This window comes from Achroia grisella, unplaced genomic scaffold, assembly GCF_030625045.1.
Source record: "Achroia grisella isolate CSIRO2021 unplaced genomic scaffold, CSIRO_AGI_Agris_v1 utg1062, whole genome shotgun sequence".
NCBI classification, from domain to species: Eukaryota; Metazoa; Arthropoda; class Insecta; order Lepidoptera; family Pyralidae; genus Achroia; species Achroia grisella.
In genome coordinates, this window is record NW_026712566.1 from 1,046,975 (window position 1) to 1,073,652 (window position 26,678).

A 26,678-nucleotide genomic window follows, 5' to 3' on the forward strand; every position below is an offset into this window, starting at 1 on the left:
TTTCAAGCGTTTTAAGAATAAGCTTTTCTAAATGATAACCATCACTTAGAGATGAGCACTGTGTCAAAGTTATTAAAGTTAAGTTAGTCTGAAATATTACCTCCAACTTTACCAAAAGTATCAGTCTCCTATTTCATCTGCTAAGCAGCTTGAGTTCGGTTGTTAGGTGTCATTAGGTAGTATATATTAAATATATGGAATAAGACGCATTACATCTTATTCCTCTGGAATGGTAACGCATTAGTTAAAACGCAATTGAGATGATAATGTGATCTCCGCAGTGCTGACGTATACCATTTAAAATCAGATGGGCAGATTGGGATATTCCAATTACCAAATGGATCATATTTGGTAGTTTCCAGTTTTTTATACTGTCTGTCTATGCACTATTACAATAGATTCTCAAAATATCCTGAATAATGAGATTACTTTTGTGTTTTCACAGTCGACATATGTGTGTAGTTACACAACATAACTAATGATTAAAATAGGACTATATACATACTGTAACAGGATTGCATCAATTCGGCATCGTTTTGAGTATTATGCCATGTATTAATTTTATCTAAATATTTATAGTAGTATTTTTTCTTTATGTCTATGTACATATCTCGTGTCCATAAAAAATTAAGATAAGGAAAATAAAAGTAATATTGTTGTATGGACGGTTTATAATTTATAGTATAATAATACTATTACATTAAATATAAGTTATGTATTTAAATACTTACAACTAAATTGTACTAATAATGGGTTTGAGGTTACGTATTGTCTTTTAAGTTATTGTCTATTACTACATCAGTTAAGTTAGAACGTGTAGGGTCTCCATCTTCTGCATTTGCATTTTGATTGCGCATGCGTGTATACAGTCTCTGCACAGGGGCAGTCGATCTTCCTGCATCTGCAGGCGCTGGAGAATATCTTCTAACTCTAGGTTTTTGTGAGCCTTCTTCAGTAGATGCCTCTGATTCAGAATAAGGGGGAGGCGGCTGCGTCAACATGGACATACGATTTTCTCGTGCGGCGGCTGCTGTCAATTGTAACTCAGCGCCAGCAACGACTGTTGCTAATGTTGGTGTAAAATGAGGCGCTGCTAATCTAGCAGATACTCGTCTACGTCGAGGTCCCGCGGCTTCCTCAGTCTCTTCTTTATTAGGAACTGTAGGCAAGGTAAAATCAGGCCTAAGTGAACCACGTCTTCTAGTAGGAGTGGCGGCTGATTCACTGATTAAATCTAACAGCCCTGCTGGACTAGTTGAGTCAGAATCTTCACGTGCTGTTTCTATAGTGGCTAATGCTCGAAGTAAATCTGCTACACTAGTATTTTCTAATACCTCAACCTGTTCAGACTCAGGAAGATTTGATATATTTACGTTAGGATCAAACAGACTGGGACGACCACGTTTAGTTTTATTTCTGTAATTTTCTAATTCACTGGAGAACAAGCTGTTACGTCCTTCCTGAGTGGAGTTTCGATAGTCTTCAATATCTCCGGCAAATAAACTATTGCGGCCGCGTTTTGTTTGTTTTTGATATTGTTTTATACTTGCTTCAAGGTCATTAGAGCTTTCTTCGGGAGTACTTGTTTTTCGGTCTTTACCAAATGTAGGAAATAAACTTACACGTCCACGACGTGTTTTATTCTTATAATCCACGAGTTCATCCGAACTTTCTGGCATTGCATCATCATCATGCTTTTTAGACCTTCCGAATGTTGGAAATAGACTAAGTCGACCTTTTGTCGTCCGATTTTGATATTTCCGTACTTCTTCTTCATCTATTGTATCATCATCATCATTGCTTGCAGGATCACTGAAGTCGAAAGTAGGAAAAATGCTATGTCTACCACGTTTAGTTTTTTCTTTATAATCACGCGCTGCTGTATCTTCTGTATCACTAAAATCAAAAGTAGGAAAAATACTGTGTCTACCAGTCTTTGTCTTTTCTTTATACTTTTGTGCAAGATGGTCATCATCATCGTCGCTAAAATCAAAGGTTGGGAATATACTATGACGCTTAGTTTTTTGTTGATATGCTTTAATAGTTGCTGCATCATCATCTTCAGAGAAATCAAATGTTGGAAATATGCTATGACGCCCTCGTTTTGTTTTTTCTTTATAAGCATCTGCTTCGTTATTTCCTTTATTGTCGTCTCCGCCATGAAAGAAATTTGAAAAAATGCTACCACGTCTATCTTTAGAAGTCTCGTCACTTCCTCTTTGAGCATTACTTAATCTACCTTTCATCGTATTCTTGAGATATTCTGCTGGAGTTTCTGTAGAGCTTGATTTCCTAAAAATCCTTTGAAGAAAATTTCTAGGCGGTGACTCTTCAACAGCAGCTGGTGTAATACTTGACGGTAATGATAATTTACCACTTCTTATGTTTGCTTCTTTCCTAAACTTTTCTGCTGAATCGCCATTAGACCAGGTATAATCGTGATCTAGTTTTGTAATCGACCCTTTTCTATGATTGGGCACTGCAATACTTAATGCCCTAGTTCTTTTAGGTGAATTTGTTATTATATTTTGACCAATGGAAAAAAGTGGTGGTTTTTCACTTGCTAAAATATGTTCGTCATTAAACATGTGTACTCCTTTATTTCCTTGGGGTTGTTCAAATCCACCCAATACATTAACAACTCTGGCTAGTAATTCTGCAGGTTTAACAATGGCTGAGGCAGTAAATGTTTTATCTTTATCTATGCCAAGTAAATCTGTGTCCGATTGTATACGAAGCATGTCTCTGGCTGTAAGTTGTATATTTTCTGAATTGGCTCGTTTTCTCTTGACAATAGGGAATCGTGGTTCTACGTCGAAAGTGAAGTTGGGACAACTGTTGCTTCTATAAAAACGCGGTGATTCATCCACATAAACAGGCTGCAAATAATAATAAAATACATTAAATATTATTTGGAAAGAAATAGAGTAAATACAATAATAAAATGCAAAAAAGGGCATGGACAAGAATAGCGTAACATAAAAAAAATGGAATAAGTACTACTATAAAACCAAGTTTCATTGCATTTATATATTCTTGGTTATGACCAAGAATATATAAATGCAATGAAACTTGGTTTATTGTATTTTATTAATCTAAATATATATAACTCAAAGGTGACTGACGTAGTGATCTATCTACGCACAGCCCAAACCACTGGACGGATCGTGCTGAAATTTGGCATGCAGGTAGATATTAAGGCATCCGCTAAGATGAATTTTGATTAATTCTACCCGCAAGGGGATAAAATAAGGGATGAAAGTTTGTATGAAACTGTCAATTTTAAACCGATCTGGCTGAGCCTTTACATGCGTAAAGCTACTATGACGTAGGCATCCCCTAAGAAAGGATTTTGATAAATTGCACCCTTAAGGGGATAAATTAACGTGAGCGAAGCCGCGGGCAAAAGCTAGTATTTTTATAAGCGAATACATATTCTCAGTCCTTGGAAGATAACAACATATATAACGTTTTTGATTAATTATGCATTCTTTATAAATGTTTTACCTATATATAATAATAATGGTTACCTTCAACTTTATCAAATTAGCTTCATTAATGATCTTTCTAATGACGGCAATGTCTCTTGTGAATCCTTGTAGAATTTTATTTTGAGTAGTTTTAAACTGCGTAGCGAATTTCTGTTCAAGTTTATGCACGCGTTCAGATCTCATTCCACTGGTTATAAAGCCAAGCAGCATCACAATATATCCAAGGCCAAAGGTTATCCAGATGATAAGAAAAATTTCATACGCAATGAATTGGCCATACTGAAACCCGTTGTTGACCGTTCCTGGAAAGACAGGAAACAATACATATAAGTATATAGTTTTATATCACATATTTATTATGAGAATGTTTTTATATATAGATTGTGTTGGTATGAGCTCTCTATGATCCGGTTGCTAGGCGCGGTTTTTAAGAACACTCCTGGAATATGTCCTAAAAATTAGCTAAAACCTCCGATGTAGTTATAAAGTAAATAACTCTAAAGTTTTCGACTCTCATCTTGATGTATTTGACTTTGCTCTTTTAAAGGACCTTTTCTATCCCTAAATATTAAAAAATAGGTACCAAATTATCACAGATCAAAAAACTAACATTATAATTATATAATTTTAAATTAATCCTAAAACATTCGAATCCAATCAATTTTAGTAAAAAAAACCCAACACATAAATACATGCTGTGTTTTGAACTATCTTATTCATTCCTTTACAGATAAATGATATTTTTCCATTTAACAATTATGTATAAATACAATCATCATCATCATCATCAGCCGACTGCAGTCCACTGCTGGACATAGGCCTCTCCCAAGGCACGGCACTGGGCACGATCTTCAGCTCTTCTCATCCAGTTACTACCCGCAACCCTTCGTATATCGTGGCTCCACCTAGCTGCGGGGCGTCCTACTACTACGTTTGCCAATACGCGGTCTCCACTCTAGAACACGTCTACTCCAGCGAGCATCGGTTCTGCGACAGATATGACCAGCCCACTGCCACTTCAACTTGCAAATACGAAGAGCTATGTCGGTGACCTTAGTTCTCTGGCGAATTACTTCGTTTCGGATTTGATCCCTCAGAGAAACTCCAAGCATAGCTCTAATAATAAATAATCTACAAAACACATAAAAAGGAAATACACCCAAAATGATTAACCTAACTAAAAATTAAACATTATATTCCCGTTATTTACAAAAGATAAACTACCTGCAACTAAGTCACCAAATCCAATTGTGGTCAGCGTGACAAACGCGTAATAAACAGCCGCTACGTAATCCCATCCGTCTTCGAACACCACAAACAAGCATGCAGGCAAGAAGATGAAGAACAGGAAACCAGGCACCAGGTATAGGAATATTTGACCCAACATGCCCAGGTTGTTGAAGCAATAGCTCAGGTTATCGGCCCGCCGTACATTTCGCCGTTTATATTTGCGATAAACGGATATTAACTACAAAATGAAAGGTAATTTTGGTATAAATTATTAATATATATGAAATCAAAATAATAGAAAATCTGTATACAATAGTTAATACATTAATTAATATACATACTCTATTACTGGTCCTTTCTAACTAAGAGATAATTCAAATTGGTGCGATAGGAGGCGTTAACAATAACTTTATTGCGTTAAAAATTTGGAACACTAAGATTGCAACTTGGATGTTCCTATAAATTATATAAATAATACAGGGTGCTTCTCATATGAACATTAGACTACTAACATCAGGATGCCTAAACTTAGTACCCACAGTGTTTTATTTTAAATTTTCCATTATTTACACTACTGTGACATGCTTTGTTCCTCTAGACTGCTTATGATATCCTGGTAATAAAAAGGTGACATTAGTGGTATATTAAATATTTTAGGAAGGAATGATGGGTGAGATATGGTAGTCAATTCAAAACTACAACCTGCGTCAATATTTTTTTATACCCACGGTAATGTTCATATCTGTAGGGGACGGTTACCACTTTCCATCAGGTAGGCCATTCGCTTATTTACCATTCCAGTTGTATAAAAGATTATAATAATATCTCTGGGCAATTCTCACAGCGCCGTATAGACCCAAGCTAAGCAGACTTTGTAATATGGTTACTAAATGACTCATAGAAATATTTGAGTTCACTCTCACGTTGAGTCTCGAGTTGAGACTCACTCATGAACATGTATACTGTTCGAGGAATCGAACACCATCGGAAATGGTGGTGCTAAACCGCTAGGCCGTGTCCGTCAATATATAAATACCAAAAATATGTAATTAATCTTACCTGTAATCCAAAGTATTCACCAAGGTTTGCAAGAAGAATACCATTGATAGGAATACCGAACAAAGCATAGAATATCATAAGAATCCTTGATAGATGAGTGGTTGGGGCCAAATTACCGTAACCTGAAATATATCAATAAAATAATTTTAATATATATGTAAATATAGATATAGAAAAACAGCTGATTATACGTAGCAATTCAGGATTATAGTGAGAGCGCCAAGTGTCTATTTAATGAAGAGAAGTCTGTATTGCATTCTGTCAATAATAATTTAACTTGACTGTAGCATTATATTTAATTAAAACAAGCTTAACCGAGATATATGATTAAAAAATATAGTATCTCTATAATTATGAAAATCTTTATTCTAGAGATACGTGTTTTTTAATTTATCTATATGTTTAAATTTATAACGTTATCTAAACACAAAGTTAAACACGGAGTTAGAAAAGTGAACAAACAAAAACTCTAAGTCCTGTTAAGTTCCAAGTACCCCAACCTTCTTCTATATATCTTCAAGTCAAGCTAGCGTTATATTTTTTTTATTGGTATATATTATATGGGCATGTAATGCGCAGGAATAAACATTATTTTAAGGAATTTGTTTCATATGAATGTGCATGGTTATAAGGGCAGAGAAGGGCCTAAAAAGAGATGGATAGACTGTGTGAAAGATGATATGGTAAGAAAAGGAGTAAATACGGGAGGAAAAAGGAGTAAATAATAAAACGAGATGTCGGCGAACAGGGATGAATGGAAGAGAAAAACATATTACGCCAACCCCAATAAATGAGATAAGGGAGAAACAGATGATGATGATGTTGGTGAGGTATGTATATATTATCTTTAGTATACATATATATCTGTATATTTGGAACTCTTACCGATTGTACTGACGACGGTATATGAGAAAAAGAAGGAATGATAAAAGTCCCATTTGACGGGAGGCTCATCTTCCTCTGCTGTGGAGTTGTACATTGGTTTACCGCAGTACACAGACAGCTTATTGAGAATGCTGGTCTGCTTCTCAGGATCATTAGGAACATAATTCTCGTAGAGGAGATCTAAAATTGGATGAGAAAAATATTTTAAGTGCGTATACTTAAATTGTCATATTTATATATCTTTTCCATATTAATATTCTATAGAGGTAAAATTTGTGAGTGTGTAGGGGGTAATCTCTGGATTTACTATACCGATTGTGAAAATTCTTACGGATAGGAAGCCATGTTATTTGTGAGTGTCTTATGCTATATAAAATCACGCTATGACCAATAGGAGTCACTGAAAATATTGTAAAACGGGAAAATATGACGCAGATGAAAGTTGCACGGGTCAGCTAGTAGTACATAAATAACTAGTAAATAAAATATACTCTTAAGGTGGTGGAGGTGAATAATGTAACATAGTTACTAGCTGAGTCCGCGACTTTTTAACCATGATATTTGGAATAAAAAATTTTCCGTACCGATTGGAATAAACAAGAATTAAATTTCAAGAAAAGTTTACGACAATAATTTGGGCAAGCCGTACCCAAATTGGTTAAGCCGTTTGTGAAATTTATTTATATAAACAGACAAAGATTATAACAACTTTACATTGATAAAATCCTCCAATAATAGTTTTCTCATAGATGTTACTTTCATATACAGATAGCTCAGATACATTTTTATATTATTTGTCTAGTATTCATAATACTAGTTCTGCTTAGCTTGGCATTAGATGGCGTTATGTGATTTGTCCAGGTATATTATTATTATTTTCATACTTAGCATTATCGCAGTTACCTCAATTATTCCTAATTAGTGTCTATTGGTATTTAATGTAACAATAAGTTAATGATTTCAGTAAACATTGTACTCACATACACTGAAACCTTTATTACTCTGTATTATTCGTGACTTGTGTTTTTATTATTAGAATTGACGAGACGGTTAAAACTAATAATGGGTATGACGGGCACAATGTAAAACATCATTAAATGTACCATAATAAATTAATTTAATAGCATGATATTACTATGTAAAAGAAAATCGTTAAGATAATTAGAAACATTGCTAATAAAGACAAATTTGATTGAATTGACGCTCCAGGCCCATATATAAACACTACTGTATTATCACTATTTTCGAAAAAGGAACTATATTCACGTCTTGAATAATGAATAATATAGATCGGAAGTGTTTTTTATTCATATGAAAATCACTTCAGAACAATTGCAACTATTGGTGTAATTCTTTTTTTTTTGTAGTGTTGAGTGAAGAATAATAATTGCTGTATGAAAGTTTTCTCAGGTTTGCCTATAATTGTACACATTATATAAAGAGATATTTACAATGATAATATTATTAAATATTTCACTAATCATTTTTTATATACACACATTCACATACAGAGGGGTTTCATGCATACATTTAAACTATTATATACTCCACACTGCAGACTAAAAATTGTATACTTAACTATACTTCACAAAACATTTCTGTAATTTTTTTTAAGATGTATATACAGTAAGGTGCCGAAGAGATCCTGGAGATCTGTATACAGGTTTCCATTTAGTTCAGACTCCAGACTCTTACAAGGAATATAAATATTTTAGTATTTATTTGTAAGTTTAAATATAATGTATACAAACGTAATATCAGGAACTATTAAAAAATTAAAAATAATAATAATAATATATTTTTTTTAAGTTTAGAAATAATAATAATAATAATGTCTCAGGACAATTGACACAGCGCCATCTAGTTCCAAGCTAAGCAGAGCTTCTGTTATACCCATAACAGAAGCTACCCATATATCAGTTGTCTAGTACCCACTAGACAACTGATATAAATACATGGATACATTTTTTTTGTAAATAACATAGAATACACCCAGACCGATACAAACAATCATACTCATGAATACAAATGTATGTACCGTGCGAGGAATCGAACCCGCGACCATCGGATAGTAAAGCGGTGTGCTAATCCACTACACCACCAACGCTGTCAAATTTACAATTGTTGTTACAATAGCATAATAAATATCTCGTTCATGAAAATTAAGGTATATGAAAAAAACGTAGTGGTAGGTACATAATAGCTCATAGTAGAGACAATATCAATATTAAAAGTATATAGTAACGATAAAAAATGAAATGTAGAGTGCCTTAATTAAAATGATGGCTCAATCGGTATGTTTTTACAGGGGTCAATTTTACGCGTGATTGAACACAGATTAACTGCTTTTTGTGACCAATTATACGGTGTTGCTCTAATAAAACAGATCACTTCAGTACAAAAAAGTCAATTCGTGATTCTCTAAATACGAGTTTAAACGACGAGTTACGAGACGAGTACGAGTAACAGAAAAGGAGTCATTTTTGCCAATCTGCCTCAGATTTGGTTTTCTGACAGCTATTTATCAACGAGTTAAATAAATATGGTTGGTAAATGTTTTTATCAAGTCCTCAATGATTAATTATTGCATCAATTTATTTTAATTTCAAGACGCTGATTTAGAGGTGCTTCCTGGAACGGTTATATTTGAGAATAAATTATCCTTTTTAGTAGATCTACGATCGACTTAGTACTTCAGCGATTTAAATTAGCCCACTATTAGTTTATAGGTCAGGTTGTTATAATTCAAATGGAGACAAGTTTTTATTATTGAAAACTGTTATAATATTTTTATAATTGATTGGACAATAACATTGTGGGCACGGAAGCCATTAGCGGTTTTAATACTAAACCCCAACCATTCATGTATTTTATAATCATGCTTCAAAAGGAGGAGCGGCAGGTATTGTAGCTAGATTACCATTAAACGAACATAAAACCAAGTTACATGCAATTGAATCAAACCATTGTCGTCGAAGGCCGAAGTCACTGTCAAGATCATGGTTCTAACCCATATGTATCCATGTAGGAGATATGTATACCATTAATAGGCTGTTAATAGTTTAGTGATAGATTGCAGTGACGTCGATATCTAAAGACATATTTAGATAGATAGATACGAGTAGGTAGATAGATAATGTTAGATAAATAAGAATTCACACATGATTCAATTACGAGTAGTATACATAACAGAATAATTAAACTGTTACAATTGAATATGGATAAACCTGCAACCACAGCCATACAAAATGCCTCATTTTAATGTCCTTATTTTATATAAAGAAAAATATATTAAAATATAAGCCATACAAAATGCCTCATTTTTTCTTTTACAAAAATTTTTTTTTAATATTTTACTTAGAATATCACGTTTTTTCTTAAACTCATGGTTCTCATGGTCAGACTTTGTTACATGTATTATTCCCATACCAATATCAAATTATCATAATTTGTGTTGTGTCCTAGACGTTTTATTATATAGGAATATTTATACAAGATTGTGGCAAGTATTTTTAGTAGCCGCCAGTAGTCTGGTGACAACTCTAATTAAAGACTAATTCAGAAATCACGACTCCAAGTTTGCGGAGGTCGGTCGATGTTTACTGATGAGGAAATATCTCTGATATGTCCCCAATGTTATTGTACACAGTTCATTTGTATTTGTATAAAAATTTCCATGGGCTTAATACATCTAAGAATTTTTGCATTTACATAAATATATTGGGAGTAAATAACACTGAAATGTTGTCAAGAAATTCTTTTGTACCTACATTGGAACATGTCACATGTTATCTACAAAACTTGAAATGAAATTTTGTAAGTAGTTCCCATGAGTTATAAAATAGAAGTGATATATTATAATTATCTCCTAATACCTGTCAATAATATTGTTTGAAACGTATTTTAGTACGAATTTTTGTTGTAAACATCTGATAGAAATAATTAGATAGTTTTATTGATACGTAATGTAGATAAACATACAGACTAAACAATATTGGTGAACACAAAGTGATAGAACACTCTACCGTCAGAACGTTAGATTACCTGTAAACCGCTATACCAGCTATATTAATTTGACCAACATAACCTAAAAAACAGGTTATCTTCCTGTCTACTGCATGGTACATTCCTACCTAAGACTTGGGTTTTGGACTCGCCGTCTTCAAGGTTTTAGTTCGTCAAAAAGCTTAGAGGTTGACATAAGTTAATTCGTTAAAATTTTTAAGAAGTTTCAAAGTTCTATTTCTACAGGTGGTAGTAGTTTCCCAGTGGTCGACATTCGACCATAATAAAAATTAAACAAAAGATAGTGTGTGTAACAAATGGTAGTGTGTGTAATATGTAGTAATTTTTTATTAATATAATGTTTTGTTTAAGTATAATTAAAATAAAAAATACTCATTAACACATAAACTATAAGCGAAAATTCACACTCCGACCGCGCAATTTGTGTAAAAAGGGGTGCAAAGTTTTTACTTCACGTATGATTATAATAATTTGGCATATGTATTTTTGTTGTTAATAACATCCTATAGTAATTGTTTACGATTAGACAGACTATATGCTTGTCTGTTATATATCTACCGTTGTGGCTGTGGAAGAGAAAGAAAATATAGTTTAGTTCAATAGAATGATGTGAGACATCAAAGTGATGACGAGGAAAAGCATTTTCTATATATTTATCATAACATTCACGCCACATGATCAGCATATATTAACTTGACTGACCTCATCATCATGTTTTCCTGGTGTCGTCTTCCTAAAGCAATATATGAATGCAAAGGGGACAATAATTACAGGAGCCGGAAGGTGTTATTAATTTAACATTTAGTTCCACTAATGCGTTTTTATAATAACAAAATTAATACCTGACTAAAAAGGAAATAAGTATTAATATAGGAAATCTGACTGTCTGTTTGTAACCTATTCGGCTTAATAGATCTCAATGAAAATTCATACAGCGAGCAAACATCCAGCCTCACGTTAAGCGGAGCTTTTTTATGAATAATTATAAACAAGTGATATAAACATATAGATAATTTTTTTTGTAAATATAGACATGGAAAACATCCAGATCAATACAAACAATGATACCGTGCGAGGAATCGAATCTGCGACTGATGGAAGTAAGGCGGTGTGCGAAAACCGCTAAATTAATTTTGAGGTTTAAAATTATGTTCAGACAATAGAAGCAATACAACTTGAAATAGTAATGCGTAGAAACGAAGAAGATAAGTTTATAAATAAATGGCCATTAATATTTTATGGAGTACAGGCCTCGTAGAGGCGCCTCCGTGCCGGTAATCAAAGTTTTCCGGTAGACATCAACACATATTTAAGACAAAGGTAAAAATATAATGGTAAATGGTCAGATCTCTGTCACACAAGCAATCCTAATCGTTTTTTATATTTCCGTAAATTTTATTTCAGTAGTTTCTTTTGTTTTCTATATATTTTAGAATTGTACTTACAAATCTCGAATAAGTAGAAAAAAAATGAAATGAATAATATATTAAAAATAATAAAATTTATAAGTAAAGAATTAACTTAGAAAAAAATTATCAAATGCGAATATAAAAACAATTTACTACTAAGTAAAAGTTGGAAATCCTATTACTATTTTCCTATCTCTTATAACTTTTCTAAGTATATATGTTTGTTTATATCTATTAAAATCCTTATTTAATCATATTTTTTTTACAGAAAAAATAAAGTAAGTTAGATTACTTGATTTATTATTTGATTACTTTTTAATTATTTATAAAGTGTTTATTAAATTGTTTTCACGTTTAGTACTATTTATAACTTTTAATTTTTTTTCGGACTACTCTAATGCTGTTTGCTGCAGCTAGTCTTTACAGCTTAATCGGAGGATAGGGGCGAGGGCAGATGGCACACCAAACACGCGCAAGGACTCATAGAGCAGTTGGAAGCCAATTCCCGCCTGACTGAGGGCTAGGGGCTCAAACAGTCTTAATTTCGATCCCCGTTTGATTTGTACGGGCGATCGATCGGAAGGGTTAAGATAACTGTACTTGGAATAAAGGAAGTGAAATTATAAAAGGAAGTGATAATTACAAGAGAGCAAAAGCTAATGACATTATATATTGTTATATCACGTAACAACAAAAATTTAAATAATATAATGTACAATGCTAACCAGGTACAAATGTGATGTTTTTATTTTTTCACCAGATACATATCTTGAGGCCAAAGGATAATTTATTTTCCTACAACGCTAAAAGTACTTAGTTACGGTCAGTGTGAACGTAATAATAAAGTGTTAATATAGAGGAAACTAAATATATAAAAAAAAAATTTTGTTATGTTGTTTCACAAAATAAAAATAATAAATTACAATAACACAAAAAGAAAATAAAAATAAACACTTACGGGTAATTAAAACAAAATTATAATTAATGAATCACAACGACAGAAAAAAACATAATAATATATATAATACTTACGTGTAATTAAGACAAAAGTAGGATTAATAATAATAATAATAACAACCCCCGGGGCAATTCACACAATGTCACCTAGTTCCAAAGTAAGCCGAGCTTAGGTCATGGGAAATTAGAAAACACTCAGACCGATATAAATAATGATACTTATGAATACAAATGCTTGTACCGTGCAAGGAATCGAACCCGCGACCATCGAATGTAAAGCGGTGTGTCTCTTATTTCTTTAAAAACCATAAAAAAATTGGTACCTGTATGATAGACTCGGTGGTCTAGCAGTTTAACGCACCGCTTTACGTCCGATGGACGGAAGTTTCCTTGCATGATACAAAACATATGTATTCATGAGTATGATTGTTTGTATCGGTCTGGGTATTTTCTATGTATATTATTTATTCATAAAAAAATGTATCTAAGTATTTATAACAGATATCTAGTAACCATAACACAAGTTCTGCTTAGCATGGCATTAGATGGCGTTTTGTGTATTGTCCAAGGATATCATTAGTATTAAGTAAAAAAAAGAAAACATAATTGTCAATAACTAAATCATAGACTAAAAGATGCCAAGATTGTATAACTTAAATATATGACATTAATTTATACATTATGTCTATGACATAACTTTTTAATAGTCGATTTATCGACAATTATCTATTGATTTCATTAAAGTTTAACGACGACAGTTCGTACTATAAATACTAGCTGTGCCTGCGGTTTCAACCGCATAAAATTTATAGCCTATGTATATGTCTGTATAAGCTATATTACTGTAATGTCTAATCAAAATCCGTTCAGTAGTTTTTGCGTGAAAGAGTAACAAACATCCATCCATCTATCCATCTGTACTTAGAAACTTTCGCATTTATAAGATAATTAAAATAATACATTTTTATTATTTATAGCGTGTTATACCTATAAATAGAGTATACATATAGTTATATTATAAATACTGTCTAAATATTGTGTACCTAAATAAATATATAATAATAATAATATGTGAGGACAATTCACACAGCCCCATCTACCCCTCCGATCGATCCCCCGTCCAATTCAAACGGGGATCGAAATTACGACGGCCTGAGCCGAGGTTCGAACCCCTAGTGGTGCCCTCAGACTAAAGTCGTATCCGTCAGGCAAGAGTTGGCCTTCAGCCGCTCCATAAGTCATTCCGCGGGTTTGGAGTGCCATCTGCACCCGCCCCCTAACGTTCTATGAAGCTGTAAAGGCCAGCTGCGGCCAATAGCATTAGAGTAGTCCGAAAAAAAAAGCCCCATCTAACCCAAATGTAGGCATAACTTTTTATTCCATTACACCATTCTAGTACCCATGTACTAGACAACTGATATAAATACATAGTTAATTTTTTTTGTTAATACATACATATTATACATTGAAAACATCCAGACCGATACAAAAAATCACACTCATGGATACAATAAATGTTTGTACCGTACATAATATAGGATATTCGTACTGATATGCACATTACGAAAGAGATTCTATGATATCGGTGCAACCATAAATATACTGTAGACTAGCTGTACCTGCGGCTTCGTCCGCGTGGATTTTCCTTTATTTTTCTAAAATTTAAAGTTTTTTTTTTTAAATAAAAGTTGCCTTAGTTACACCTTATTACATTAGCTACCTGCCAATAAAGGTCCCGTTAAAATCGATCCAGCCATTTCAGAGATTAGCCGGAACAAACAGACAGATGGACAGACAGACAAAAAATATAAAAAAATGTTATTTTGGTGTATGTACCGTATTTATATTCATATGCATGTAGTAAAAAACGGTTATTTGAATATTACAAACAGACACTCCAATTTTATTTATATGTATAGATGAAACCTAGATAAAACAGCATTACACGAGTGTGACAGCCGATGTTATGTGTTTACTTGGCAGAGTACCTCGCTCATGACCGACTTGGGAATATAAGGCAATCTAGTTAGTCTCTACTAGTTAGCCGATTATATTGTTTTTAGAACGTTATTATTCTACTCGGAACGTCATTTACATACACTCGGAACGTCATTTAGTCCCAAGCTAATTATATGTTATAGATATTAGACAACTGATAGTATTAGTATATATATTATTATACATAATATTTTTTTGTAAATACATAATAATGTACACAGAAAACATCCAGACCCATACAAACAAACATACTGATGAATACAAATGTTTATAACCTGCGAATCGAACCCGCGATCGGTAAGAGATATTGACGTCCTCGACGGTCTAGCGGTTTAGCACACTGCTTTATATTACTTCCGATGGTCGCAGGTTCGATTCCTCGCACGGTGCAAATATTTGCATTCATAGGTATGATTAACCACCGAGGCCATCAATTTTATTGGTACGGTTACCCCAGTTGATGCACTATGTGATGTTTCACGAAAACCAAAACGCGGAATTTGCAATCAGGAAAAATAAAACCGCAATAAATTATTATAATACACACTCAAAAACATTCATCATTCGGATACTCCATTAGTCCTGTATCACCCTTACTTCGTTTTCCTTATTGTTCAACTACAGTAGCAAATTGTATGTTTGTACGTCACAATCTACGCCGGAATGTGGTAAAATCATTGTTTCAGATTGCGGTAATATGTGTAATATTAATACCGTCCTGTAGGCCAGTGGTTCTCAAACTAAATTCACTAGATACGAATAATAATAACATAAATGTACCAGTAAAGTTTCATATTAAAAAAAAGAATAGATAAAATAAATAAAACACATAAAAGAACATGGACCTCCAGTCTATGGATAATAAGGGCGTAACTAAGAAAATAAAAAAGAAACGTTTCACAACAGTTTTTTTCTATCTATCTATCTACGAACTGGTAGAGATAATGATAAAAAATTATAACATGAAAAGTGACAAAATTTTTTTAATAGGAATAATTCATAAGTCTGGCTTTGGTCACTTTAATGAATTTATTTTCAAATCTTGTACTCTCAATTATTTATGAGTAAATTGTAATCAAATCGAATCTTTAAATAGTATAATAAAAAGTTGCTTTCGCTGTTTGTGCGCATAGATCTTTTAAACTACGCAACAGATTTTAATGCAGTTTTTAACAGTAGATAGTGATTCAAGGGGAAGGTTTACATGTACAAAACATGTACACCCGTGTATTGCTGGCAGCTATTTAAAGAAATAAAGAACCATTCCCGAACCATATTTTGTATATCATTTGGGATTCATTGCGGACTACAGATTGAGAACCACTGCTTTAGTAGGTACTAACGGTACGGGTATGATATGGGATATGTATACATATAATGGATATATTTGATGTTTCATGAAGTGTTATATATATTTTTAGAAATTGAAAATTTGGTTTAATTGCAATAATTCCTACATATCGTGTAGATTTGTATTAATATTAATAATTGTATTATTATTATTATTAGGTATTTAATTGTTTGTTCTATATTGAATACTATTGAATACTAAATATGTATATATGAGATATATATACATACATGTACAATCATGATGGGAGAGCTTTATGTATATGACATTTTATCCTAGCGTAATTGAATGAAAATCTTTCTTTAGTAATTAGATAAAAAAATATTAATATTCACAATAGTAAAAAAAATATTAGATACTTTAAGTTGAAATAAAAAAAAAATATCTGGCTCATTCATCTTCTTTTTTGTAATATCTGTGTAGAAAAAGGCCAACTCCTGTCTGACGGATAAGACTTTAGTCTGACGCACCGTTAGAAGTTTGAACCTCGGCTCAGGCCGTCGTAATTTCGATCCCTGTTTGAATTGAACAGCATATCGGTCAGAGGGGCTTAGAATCCATTGTCCTCCCAGTTATCGCTACATTCTAGTTCGTACTTTAGTAAAGTACGAACTTATTTAAGTACAATGGTAAAACGGTTCACTATCTTAAAATCATCACTATTTTAAAGTCAGTAGTGATATCGGATCATAGGTGGTAGGAGTAAAATCAATACACACAACAATTTTGGTGTCGAACTTTGCCATAGTAACTGCACAATGCATGCAAATGACTCCTGAAACACGCTACTAAAATATTTGTATTATTTGTAGCCATCTACATAAGAATTCGTTTCAAACATTATGGGCTAAACGTTTGCGAAATAACGATTCTGTCTGTACAAGGCTTGTAAACAAATGTCGCCTTTAATTACACATTCATTAACGTTAATTACCTATTGAGCATCTTTTGTACTATTTCTTGTTACACGGTAAAGGTACGCTTATATTAGTGTTGGTACAGAGTAGAGTTTGAAACACTTATTTCTAGATTACTTATAGATATAGATCGTTTATATGTTGAACTAAGATTATTAAATAACGATATTTTAGTCAATTTTACGTTGGTAGTAAACAAGCATGCGGCCCATCTGACGGTAAACAGTTATCGTAGCATATCGACGCCTGAAACACCACGGGTGTCACGTGTGCGTTGTCGACCCTTATATCCTTCTTGAAAAACCCCATGCTGTAGTCTCTCAAGAAATCCTCGGATGGCAGTTCATTCCACAGTCTAAGTGTATGCGGAAGAAAGTTCCTTAGAATGTCTGCTCCTTTGCCAGTCATGTGTGTATAGACCTTAATTCCCCGCAAGTATTTCTACAATATTTCTATTTTGTGCCTTCTATTATTGTCTATATGTCTAACATTCTAATGATGTATGCTTACTGTGCAATAGACGTTGTTTCTGCATCTAAATTGAACATGTTCCGTGTATCTTCTAATTAGATAATTCGCAGAAGAAATCATATCTATATTTGTGGCAATTTCAATTTTTTGTGGCATTTTAGTGATGGTAAAATACCGTTCTACAGTTGGATATGGGTCTTTCCCCTTGTCAGAAGGATATTGACCTATTGTTGCCACATTGTCCAGATGGCTTGGGATAAAATTCTATTTCAAATTCTTAAGTTTATTGATATCATACATTGTTTCTCTTGCCTTTTTGATTTAAGGATTGAGATCCAGCTGAGCTTTACTACGTAATTGAGATTATAGCAACTAAATTGTGGGTTATGGGGGATGCAAGAATTAATAGTTTTTTATTTCATGCCCACAAATAACATAATTCTAAATTATATAAATGCCAAAAGTCGGAATATGGCAGTTCTGGAGCCCTAACTTAGCCATAGCCTATTAGTAAAGCTTATAATAAGAGGTTCATCTATGAATTTATTTAGCTATGCTATTTTTTAGCATACAGTAACATAATTGTAAATGTAAATCTTTGTTGTTTTTAATAATAAATACAACACAATAAATTTGTATTTATTTTGATGTATTTTTTTAAAATGTGACATGGAATGGTGCACGTGCATGCGCTGACGGTATACACTGGCACTAATGGAGGATGATAAGGTGAGCATGAGGCCAGGTCAGTTAGTACATCGTGACAAATTTAACAGGAATTTAACATGATGGTTTTACCAAACATGGTACAATAGCATGGGGTCAACAGTTCCCATTACTAACAATGCCCTAATAGTAGATAGTTACCACTTTCCATCAAGTATAATAGAAGTCTCCAAACATTGAAGTCTTAGGGCAATAAATCATTATTGCCCTGGAACATAATAGATAAATCATTATCTATTATGTTCCAAGGCCCGAAACAGTTTTACTTTTTCTGCCCTTAACTATAATTATAGAGACTAGTTGCAAAATGTGTAACGTAAGATGACACTAGACTAATATCGCAGACCAAATTGGCACTGGAGAGCCTAATTTGGTGCACAGGACGTGGTTTGGAGACTCCTGAAGTAGTACTAATAGAGTTCCCATAAGGTAAGGTGGGAGAAAAACGCAAATATCTTCCTGAAAAGTCGTTGTCTAACTTAGACTTAACGTGATTAAAATTATTCCAAACATCAATTATGTCAAGCAGCATGATGAATCATTAAGACAAGATCTTCATCAAATAACAAAATCTTATCAAAAGTCAATTAAAAGTAGATTCACAAGTATTTTGTTATAATAACACTTGACATTATTTTCTTGTTTGCCTCAGGAAAGCTAAAGGCATTGAAGAATGCACATGAGGTAAAAACAAATAATTCCGATATAAATTACTCCGTTTTTATAATATACTAGCTGTTCCCGCGACTTCGTCCACGTGGAATTTAACTTTATTTTTCTAAATTAAAAGATTTTTTAAAAATAAAAGTTGCCTAATTACATCAGCTACTTGCCAATAAAAGTCCCGTCAAAATCGGTCCAGCCACTTCAGAGATTAGCCGGAACAAACAGACCGATAGACAGACAGACAAAAATTAAAAAAAATATCATTTTGGTGTATGCACCTTATTTATATTCATATGCATGTAGTAAAAAACGGTTATTTCTATATTACAAACTGACACACCAATTTTATTTATATGTATAGATTATAACTGTAATTATAGACATATAATTATCCTATTAATTATCTATATATGATACATATTTATAATTATGTTGATTCTTTTTATATATAGCTATAATATAGCCAAGCTGTTTTACGTCAGCCTGCATATGACTCTGAAATTACTTTAGTTTTTAATGCGATTCTTCAATCATATAGATAATCATATAGTTTTAAGGAAAGTTTGCATTTCTCGTAAATAATTCTATTTAAACCAATTAAATTGGTTAGTTATTTACCGGTTAAAATTACTAAGTAATATTAAAAGTATGTTAAAGAGCAGTGAAAATATAAAAATACCGAGAATAATTAATCGTACGACGACCAAAATGTCATAAATTTTTTTATTAAAATACTGAAATAAATATTTTTATCAAACTTGTACTCGGCGTGTAAGATCAAACTGCTTGAAACGTGCGAGATTTTATTATGCACAATAACGATGTGTTTGTTTATATGTCATTAGTAGACAGTGTATGTTTGCGACGGTTTATTTCTTTTTAAATGTTTCGTAAAATGTGATTATTTCGAAATTGTTAGTATATCCAATCAACAATTTGTATATTCCATATATACAAATTTAATACAAAAATGATAATCGCCTGACGTATTTCTCCGATACCCAAATATTGTCTGAAAGTTTTTCCTTGTAAGACAGCTCCTTATTACTCTGTAATTATGTGTAGATACTTTTATACGTGTAATAGAGAGAGCCCTTTTTCTCTTATTAATATATCCTACCTATGTATACATGATTACGGGGTCACCTTTACTTGTTTTTTTTGCGCCACTGTACCCAGACATCGAAAGAGTTGATAAATAAGTACTTAGAATATAATCTAATAATCTAAAAGTAAATATAAAATAGAATAAGTACCTAATTGTAAGTAGGAAAACATGTACATGTACGAAACAAAAAAGTCATAAAACAATTATAAACAATTAATAAATTAAATGTATTCCCTATTTTATATATATTCTTGTATCCGTTAGTAGTTAAGTTGTATTTATAAATAAAAGTATAGAAAGGCTGGAATATAACATCCAAAGAAATGTGTCTGAAATAAAAAAAAAACAATCTAAAAGTACGCCAAACCATAGGCTACGGTAACCGTTTACCATCAGGTGGGCCATAGCTTGTTTACTACCATCGTAGTATTGAATAGCATACGATATATATGATGAAATCATTAGATTTACATCTACATTATAAGTGACATAAATATTTGCAGCCAAGCACAAACTATGAGACACATCTCGATTGTCTGAACATTGTTTCAAGATTTTTTATCGAGTCTTACGGAAAATTGTAAGACATACAATCGTTGGTATATTTATAGTATACCAGGTAAATGAAGCGTGCAATAGAAAGAGCGATTTGTAACTAATAGTCAGCCAAGTAATTATGGCGAATATTTCAATCGTTTGTATCCGGTTTTATTTTTCATAACATTAATACTAGGTTTAAAGATAAACTTGCTATTCCTAAGCATCGTTTAGAAAAAGTCAATGGGTCTTTTATGAGAATGAGAATGGAATGCAAATTATTGTGAATTTTTAAAATTATCAAAAAGGTTTCAATGTTTATACTGGAGTTTTTAGATTAATTTAAAACATCTGTTAAATCAAATTTATTGAGCAACTCACTCAACTATTATTTAAATGACAAACGTAAATGCCAATAGTTGTTCATGCACGGGATTTTCATTTAATGTTAGATATAGACATAAATATAGGAATTAAATGAATAAAATTGTAATTTACTAATATAGTTTATAACTTGTTTACTAACATAATATGGATACATATCCGAAATAAATAGAAAAAATGTTTATTATCAGTACATATATGTATCCGCAAAAGACATAAAAAATCTCATATTTTATTATTTACCAGCTTAATTATCTATTAAGGCCCCAGCTTTGCACTGGTATTTCAATTAATTTATACAACACTTTAATGAATTATACACCTACTCCTTCAAAATAAATAATTACGTTGACGTATGAAAACTGCATGAAAATGAGTACCTTAGTTTTTTAGATTATCGCAAATATACAGATAGAGACGTTACGAATTTTGTTTTATAAAATTTAGAGATGGATATGTTAATATAATAAGTAGATTTCATATCATTGAAAAAAAATATATCTAAAGCTGATCGTCATTTGTTATATTCCACTCACTTATTACGAAGGGTTGAACCTGTTTGAGGTTTGTGGTATAAGAATTGTAGTGCTATTACCCTCATCTCTATACTACGCTATTCATGACACGTATGCAATGATCCATAGACTATATTATGAATACCAATAACTGTTTTGCGTTTTAGGCCTTTAATCCATAAATTTTCCAATTGTGAGTAGGCACTTTGAGTCATAGGAAATATATACCCTTCATTACAACACTATACACACAACTTTAAAAAAAATATTGTAATTGTTGAATTGATTTTTGCTTCAAATTTTTACCTACCAATTGTATCATTAATAGTGCAAATTAGTAGTAGTAGTTAGTAAATTAGTGATATTGTAAAAAAAATTGTTAACGGTGTTGGCGATACACTAAGAATATAATATATCTACTGTATGGTTAATTTATAAAATTACATTGTACGCACTGTTTGTTGACCAAAATAAAAGAAAAATAAATCTGCTTCTCCAATTTTGAATATAAGAACAGCAATAAAATGGAGCAAGAATATCTTTTATATAAATGTATATTTGGATAAAATATATATATTTTATTGAACTCAATAACTCACTAGTTATGTTATCGATATATGTGCATATATTTCATTATATTAAATATTATACATTTCCAGTATATTTCAGATTACACCCATTGTTTAAATATGCCATAAAAATGGCAAGATTCGTGATTACATACATTTGATATAGTGTCTTTACGACTTAAGATCCGTTCAACCGTTCTGTCGTGAAAAGCAACAAATATACAGACAAATGTACAGACACGGTTTAGCATTTATAATATAGTTATGGATTAATTACCAATACGTATGAAGTACATAACTTTGTTTCATATTACGCGGGTAATTTATTATGCAAAGTACTATTGTTTTTTTATGACGATTTTATTTCCTTTTTCTCATAATAATGATTGTCTTTGTTGTAATGACAACAAACTTCATCGGTATTTTAATAAATTGTAGCTCAAAGTAAAATGTACCTTAATATAGGAATAAAATAAACAATGTCTCCGATTTTTTTAGACAAAAATAAGCGTATGTTCGTCATCGTAATATAATATAATATCTCAGGATAACTTACACAGATCCATCTAGTCCCAAGCTAAGCAGAGCTTATGGGTACTTCACAACTGATATCTATATATATATGTATATATGTGGAAGGAGGATTTATGCGTTTTATTTTTATTATAGTTTTATTAAAAAAAAAGAATTAAAGGAGTTGACAGAACGACGTAAGACGATAAAAGACAATTTTAAGATGTTAATAAATAATTAAATATTATGAGACTGTTCTTCAAGTCTCACTCGCGATAATCCCACATATATATAATTAGAATATTTTTTTGGAAATTTATATGTATATGATACATGGAAAACACCCAGACCTTTACAAATATACATACATACATACTCATGTATATTTGTAACGGTCTGTATCCACAAATGATAGTACGGTGCGGGGAATCGAACCCGTCCAATGAAAGCAAGGCAATATCTTGTGCCCCTGTTCGATTACAATCCGTTCAGCTGTTTTATTGTACAAGAATAACAAAAAGACTGACACAATTTTGATTTGGATAATAATCTTTAATATTGTAAGTGATTAATTGAATAAGAATAAGTAAGTAATCTGGCGTGACGAAGATATTTTTTCCCTGAATGCAGTTTATTGTAGATCTTACAATACGTAGGTATATTGAAATCGTCATTGATAAACAAATATCTAGAATGCAACTGTTGACGATGGATTATGACAAGTGGATCGATAGATACCAGTCTATTGGCTGTAGTATCAGAATGCATACAGTGTAATGCATTGCATTTATTCACTTATCTGATGGCAAGGCTAATCGGTTTAAGGGGCAGTATTCGATAATTTATAGGGATATAAATAATAAAACATATATATCTCTATAAATTATCTAAACTAGTCAAATCGTCGTCGCCAAACAGCTTGCATTGTAAGCTAACGAAAATCATTTCGCTTAATATATATTATACTAGCTACTCGCCCTGGATTCGCCCGGGTGTAAATTTATCATATATATAAACCTTCCTCTTGAATCACTCTATCTATTTAAAAACCGCTTCAAAATCCGTTGCGTAGTTTTAAAGATATAAGCATACATTCAGACGTAAAGACAGCGACAACGATTTTTTTTTATACTATGTAATGATGGCAAGTAACATAATTTTTTTTTTTCTAAATAAAATATAATGGTTTTCTACAATTATGTTGTGTAAAGTGATAAATATTTATAAAACTGGTGTAATTATTTTTACCTAGTAAAGTAACTATCTTTAATGTAATAAGTTACAGTTTACACGATTAATAGCTCTTAGAAGTATTTAAACTTTGACTTATGTTTATTCGATCGAGTTTTTGATAATGAAAATCCTTTTTTTTTTTCAATAATATAGGTACAGTGCTAAGGTTTCAAACATTCATCAACATAGGCTGTTCTCAAATTGTACTTTAGACGAAAATACTAATTTCAGGTTATTTTTTTTAAACAAATATATCGCAGTGAGTGTCGACTCACTCAATGTTGTAACGCATCCTTCAGATTGCACCGACAATTAAATTTCAACTTATCTAGGTTGAAATGACGACATCGATGATATTTTCAGTCCTGTACTTTGATTTATTAAATTAAACAAAATTTTTAAAAATTGTGTTATGTTTAGTTAATATAAATTCAGTAATTTTGGAAATTTATATTTAGTCATTTTTCATTCGTAGGAAAAGAAAATATACTTTCTTTAAATTGATAAAATATTTTGTAATTGAAAATTATGAAACATTATAGTCTTCATCTAAGAATATGGACCTGCGGCCAATTACGGCAGAGTTTCGATTTAACGTAGAAAAATTGCATATATCGGCCCGTATATAAACACAAGTGCTTATTACAAATAAGGTCAAATAGAATAGATATTGTTGGATATTCAATAAAATACATAAATAATCTTAATTTTATCCGTAAGGTCGCAATCTAGAAACATACCTAGTATGTAACTAAGTAGTTAGGATCAAATGACTTACTTTGAATTTCAAGTCTTTCCAGTTTGTCTTCGGCCCTTTGTTGAGCTTCCAAAGGACTCTCTATATGGTAAAATATGCTCGCTCCCACTAGCAAATACACAATATGCAGGGTCAGCATGCACGTGAACTGCTTTTTTGACATCATCTTGACTAGCTATCTTCGTAAACACCGCTTATAAAAATAAATTAACACCGTCCAGTCTAAATTTTTGTCATAAATTATTACTCGTCACAAAACTCTGGAGATCCATATCGTCCAATTAGGCACAACCAACTGTAGCATTAGGAATCTTAGAACTTCTTGGGTGTCCGTGAATCGGTTCAAACACAATCGGTGACCGTTTAAAATATTTCTTCCAACGTACATTATTTCATAATCTTGGATGAAAACCGGTAAACACACTACCACAATAGTGGAGACAATCTGCGAGATTGCATCTTAAAAGAAAAATAGTATAAAAAAAAACGTCTACAACACTTCCCTATTAGTGTACGTTCGGTTCGAGCCGTTGATGCGATCGAATGATTTTCCCTGCGCGCGCGCCTTTGAAACGCTGCCCGGCCGCCGCGACGTCCTTTTTTTATACGGCAAGCTCTAAATATTTGACAGACACGCATTAACTCATCGTAAAGGATAATATGTAAGGTTATTGGCGACATAGTGAGTGTGAGCGAGTCGACTGCCAAACCATTAACGCTAGTTTAAGTGAAAGATTCGCGTTTACGACGGGGGATTAGCAAAGATTCCACTTTTGATAATGAACGCCTCTTGTTACGTCATTTTCGTGAGTTTCTTTTCGAAGGAGAGCATTATAGTTTGACGTAATTGTTATATATTGGTGTTACTTTGTAATTATATGTAGATATCGTTGTATGCGATTTGCTCATCGCGTTGCCGACTCAAATGTCTAGAGAGCATTTCCATTGTAATTAAAGATTTTAATATCTGTTTGAACTGCTTTTAGTTCTATGTTGTTGTCATTCATATAAACAAAAAATATTTCATAAATTTTACGATTAGGGTTATTTGATTTTGTGAGGAAATAAATAGTTTGCGTCTTTTATTTTAAACCTTTAATTAATATAAATTATGCTATTACACAAAAGAACGCTGCTCTTACAGGATCTAGGAATTGATTAATAGACTAGCTGACTTGCGCGACATTGTCTGCGGCACATTTTTCCCGATTTGCAACATTTTTCAAATCAGCTCCGCTCCCATTGGTAGCAGCGTAATATTATATACCTTTCCCGTCACATGTGCTGCTGAACTCTAAAACAATTTTCAAAATCAGATTAATAGATCCAGACATTACCTACCTTCATTATCTCACAAACCTTAACTCTATATAATGTTAGTTAGTATTTTTATGTATGTTTTATAGAAGTAAATAGTATAAATATATAAACTATGATGTGTTTTATATAATGCACATAATTAAAAGAAATTCAAAGTTGCGATAAAAATAAACATGAACCAAAAAAGACAAATATGTACAAAAAGAAAAGAAATATTTACGATTAATGTAAGTCACTCTGTATTTAAATAATGTTTATAACCTGCGTTTACTTTACTAATCTGAATTAAATTTTCTGCGTAATATCGTGTTTTGTTACTACCTACGTATTTTATTTTAGTATATCTTAAACCTAGGCTTATACGATTTTCACAGTAGAACAAATAACAAAGTTTTCATTATATTTATATAACTGTAGACGAATTATTTATATTTCTTTAATATTAAGACGATTTACTTTCAAAATATATATTATATATACATATGTTGAACAAATAGTTAACAAATGTTTTTGAAATAATTTTGAAACAATATTTATAGGAAAAAAATACTTGAAA

At 32.0% G+C, this 26,678-nt stretch overlaps 1 protein-coding gene across 1 annotated transcript; it reads right to left on the minus strand.

The window, feature by feature from the left end:
• Positions 1 to 669: 669 nt before the first annotated feature.
• On the minus strand, positions 670 to 25,342 carry LOC131855380 (uncharacterized). Its single transcript, XM_059206650.1, has 6 exons — positions 24,824 to 25,342; positions 6,666 to 6,845; positions 5,781 to 5,902; positions 4,716 to 4,959; positions 3,531 to 3,793; positions 670 to 2,879 (listed from the first exon to the last, which is right to left on the minus strand). The coding sequence occupies exons 1-6, from the start codon at positions 24,966 to 24,968 to the stop codon at positions 762 to 764; spliced, it is 3,072 nt and encodes a 1,023-aa protein (XP_059062633.1). The 5' UTR covers positions 24,969 to 25,342; the 3' UTR covers positions 670 to 761.
• Between the last annotated feature and the right edge of the window lie 1,336 nt (positions 25,343 to 26,678).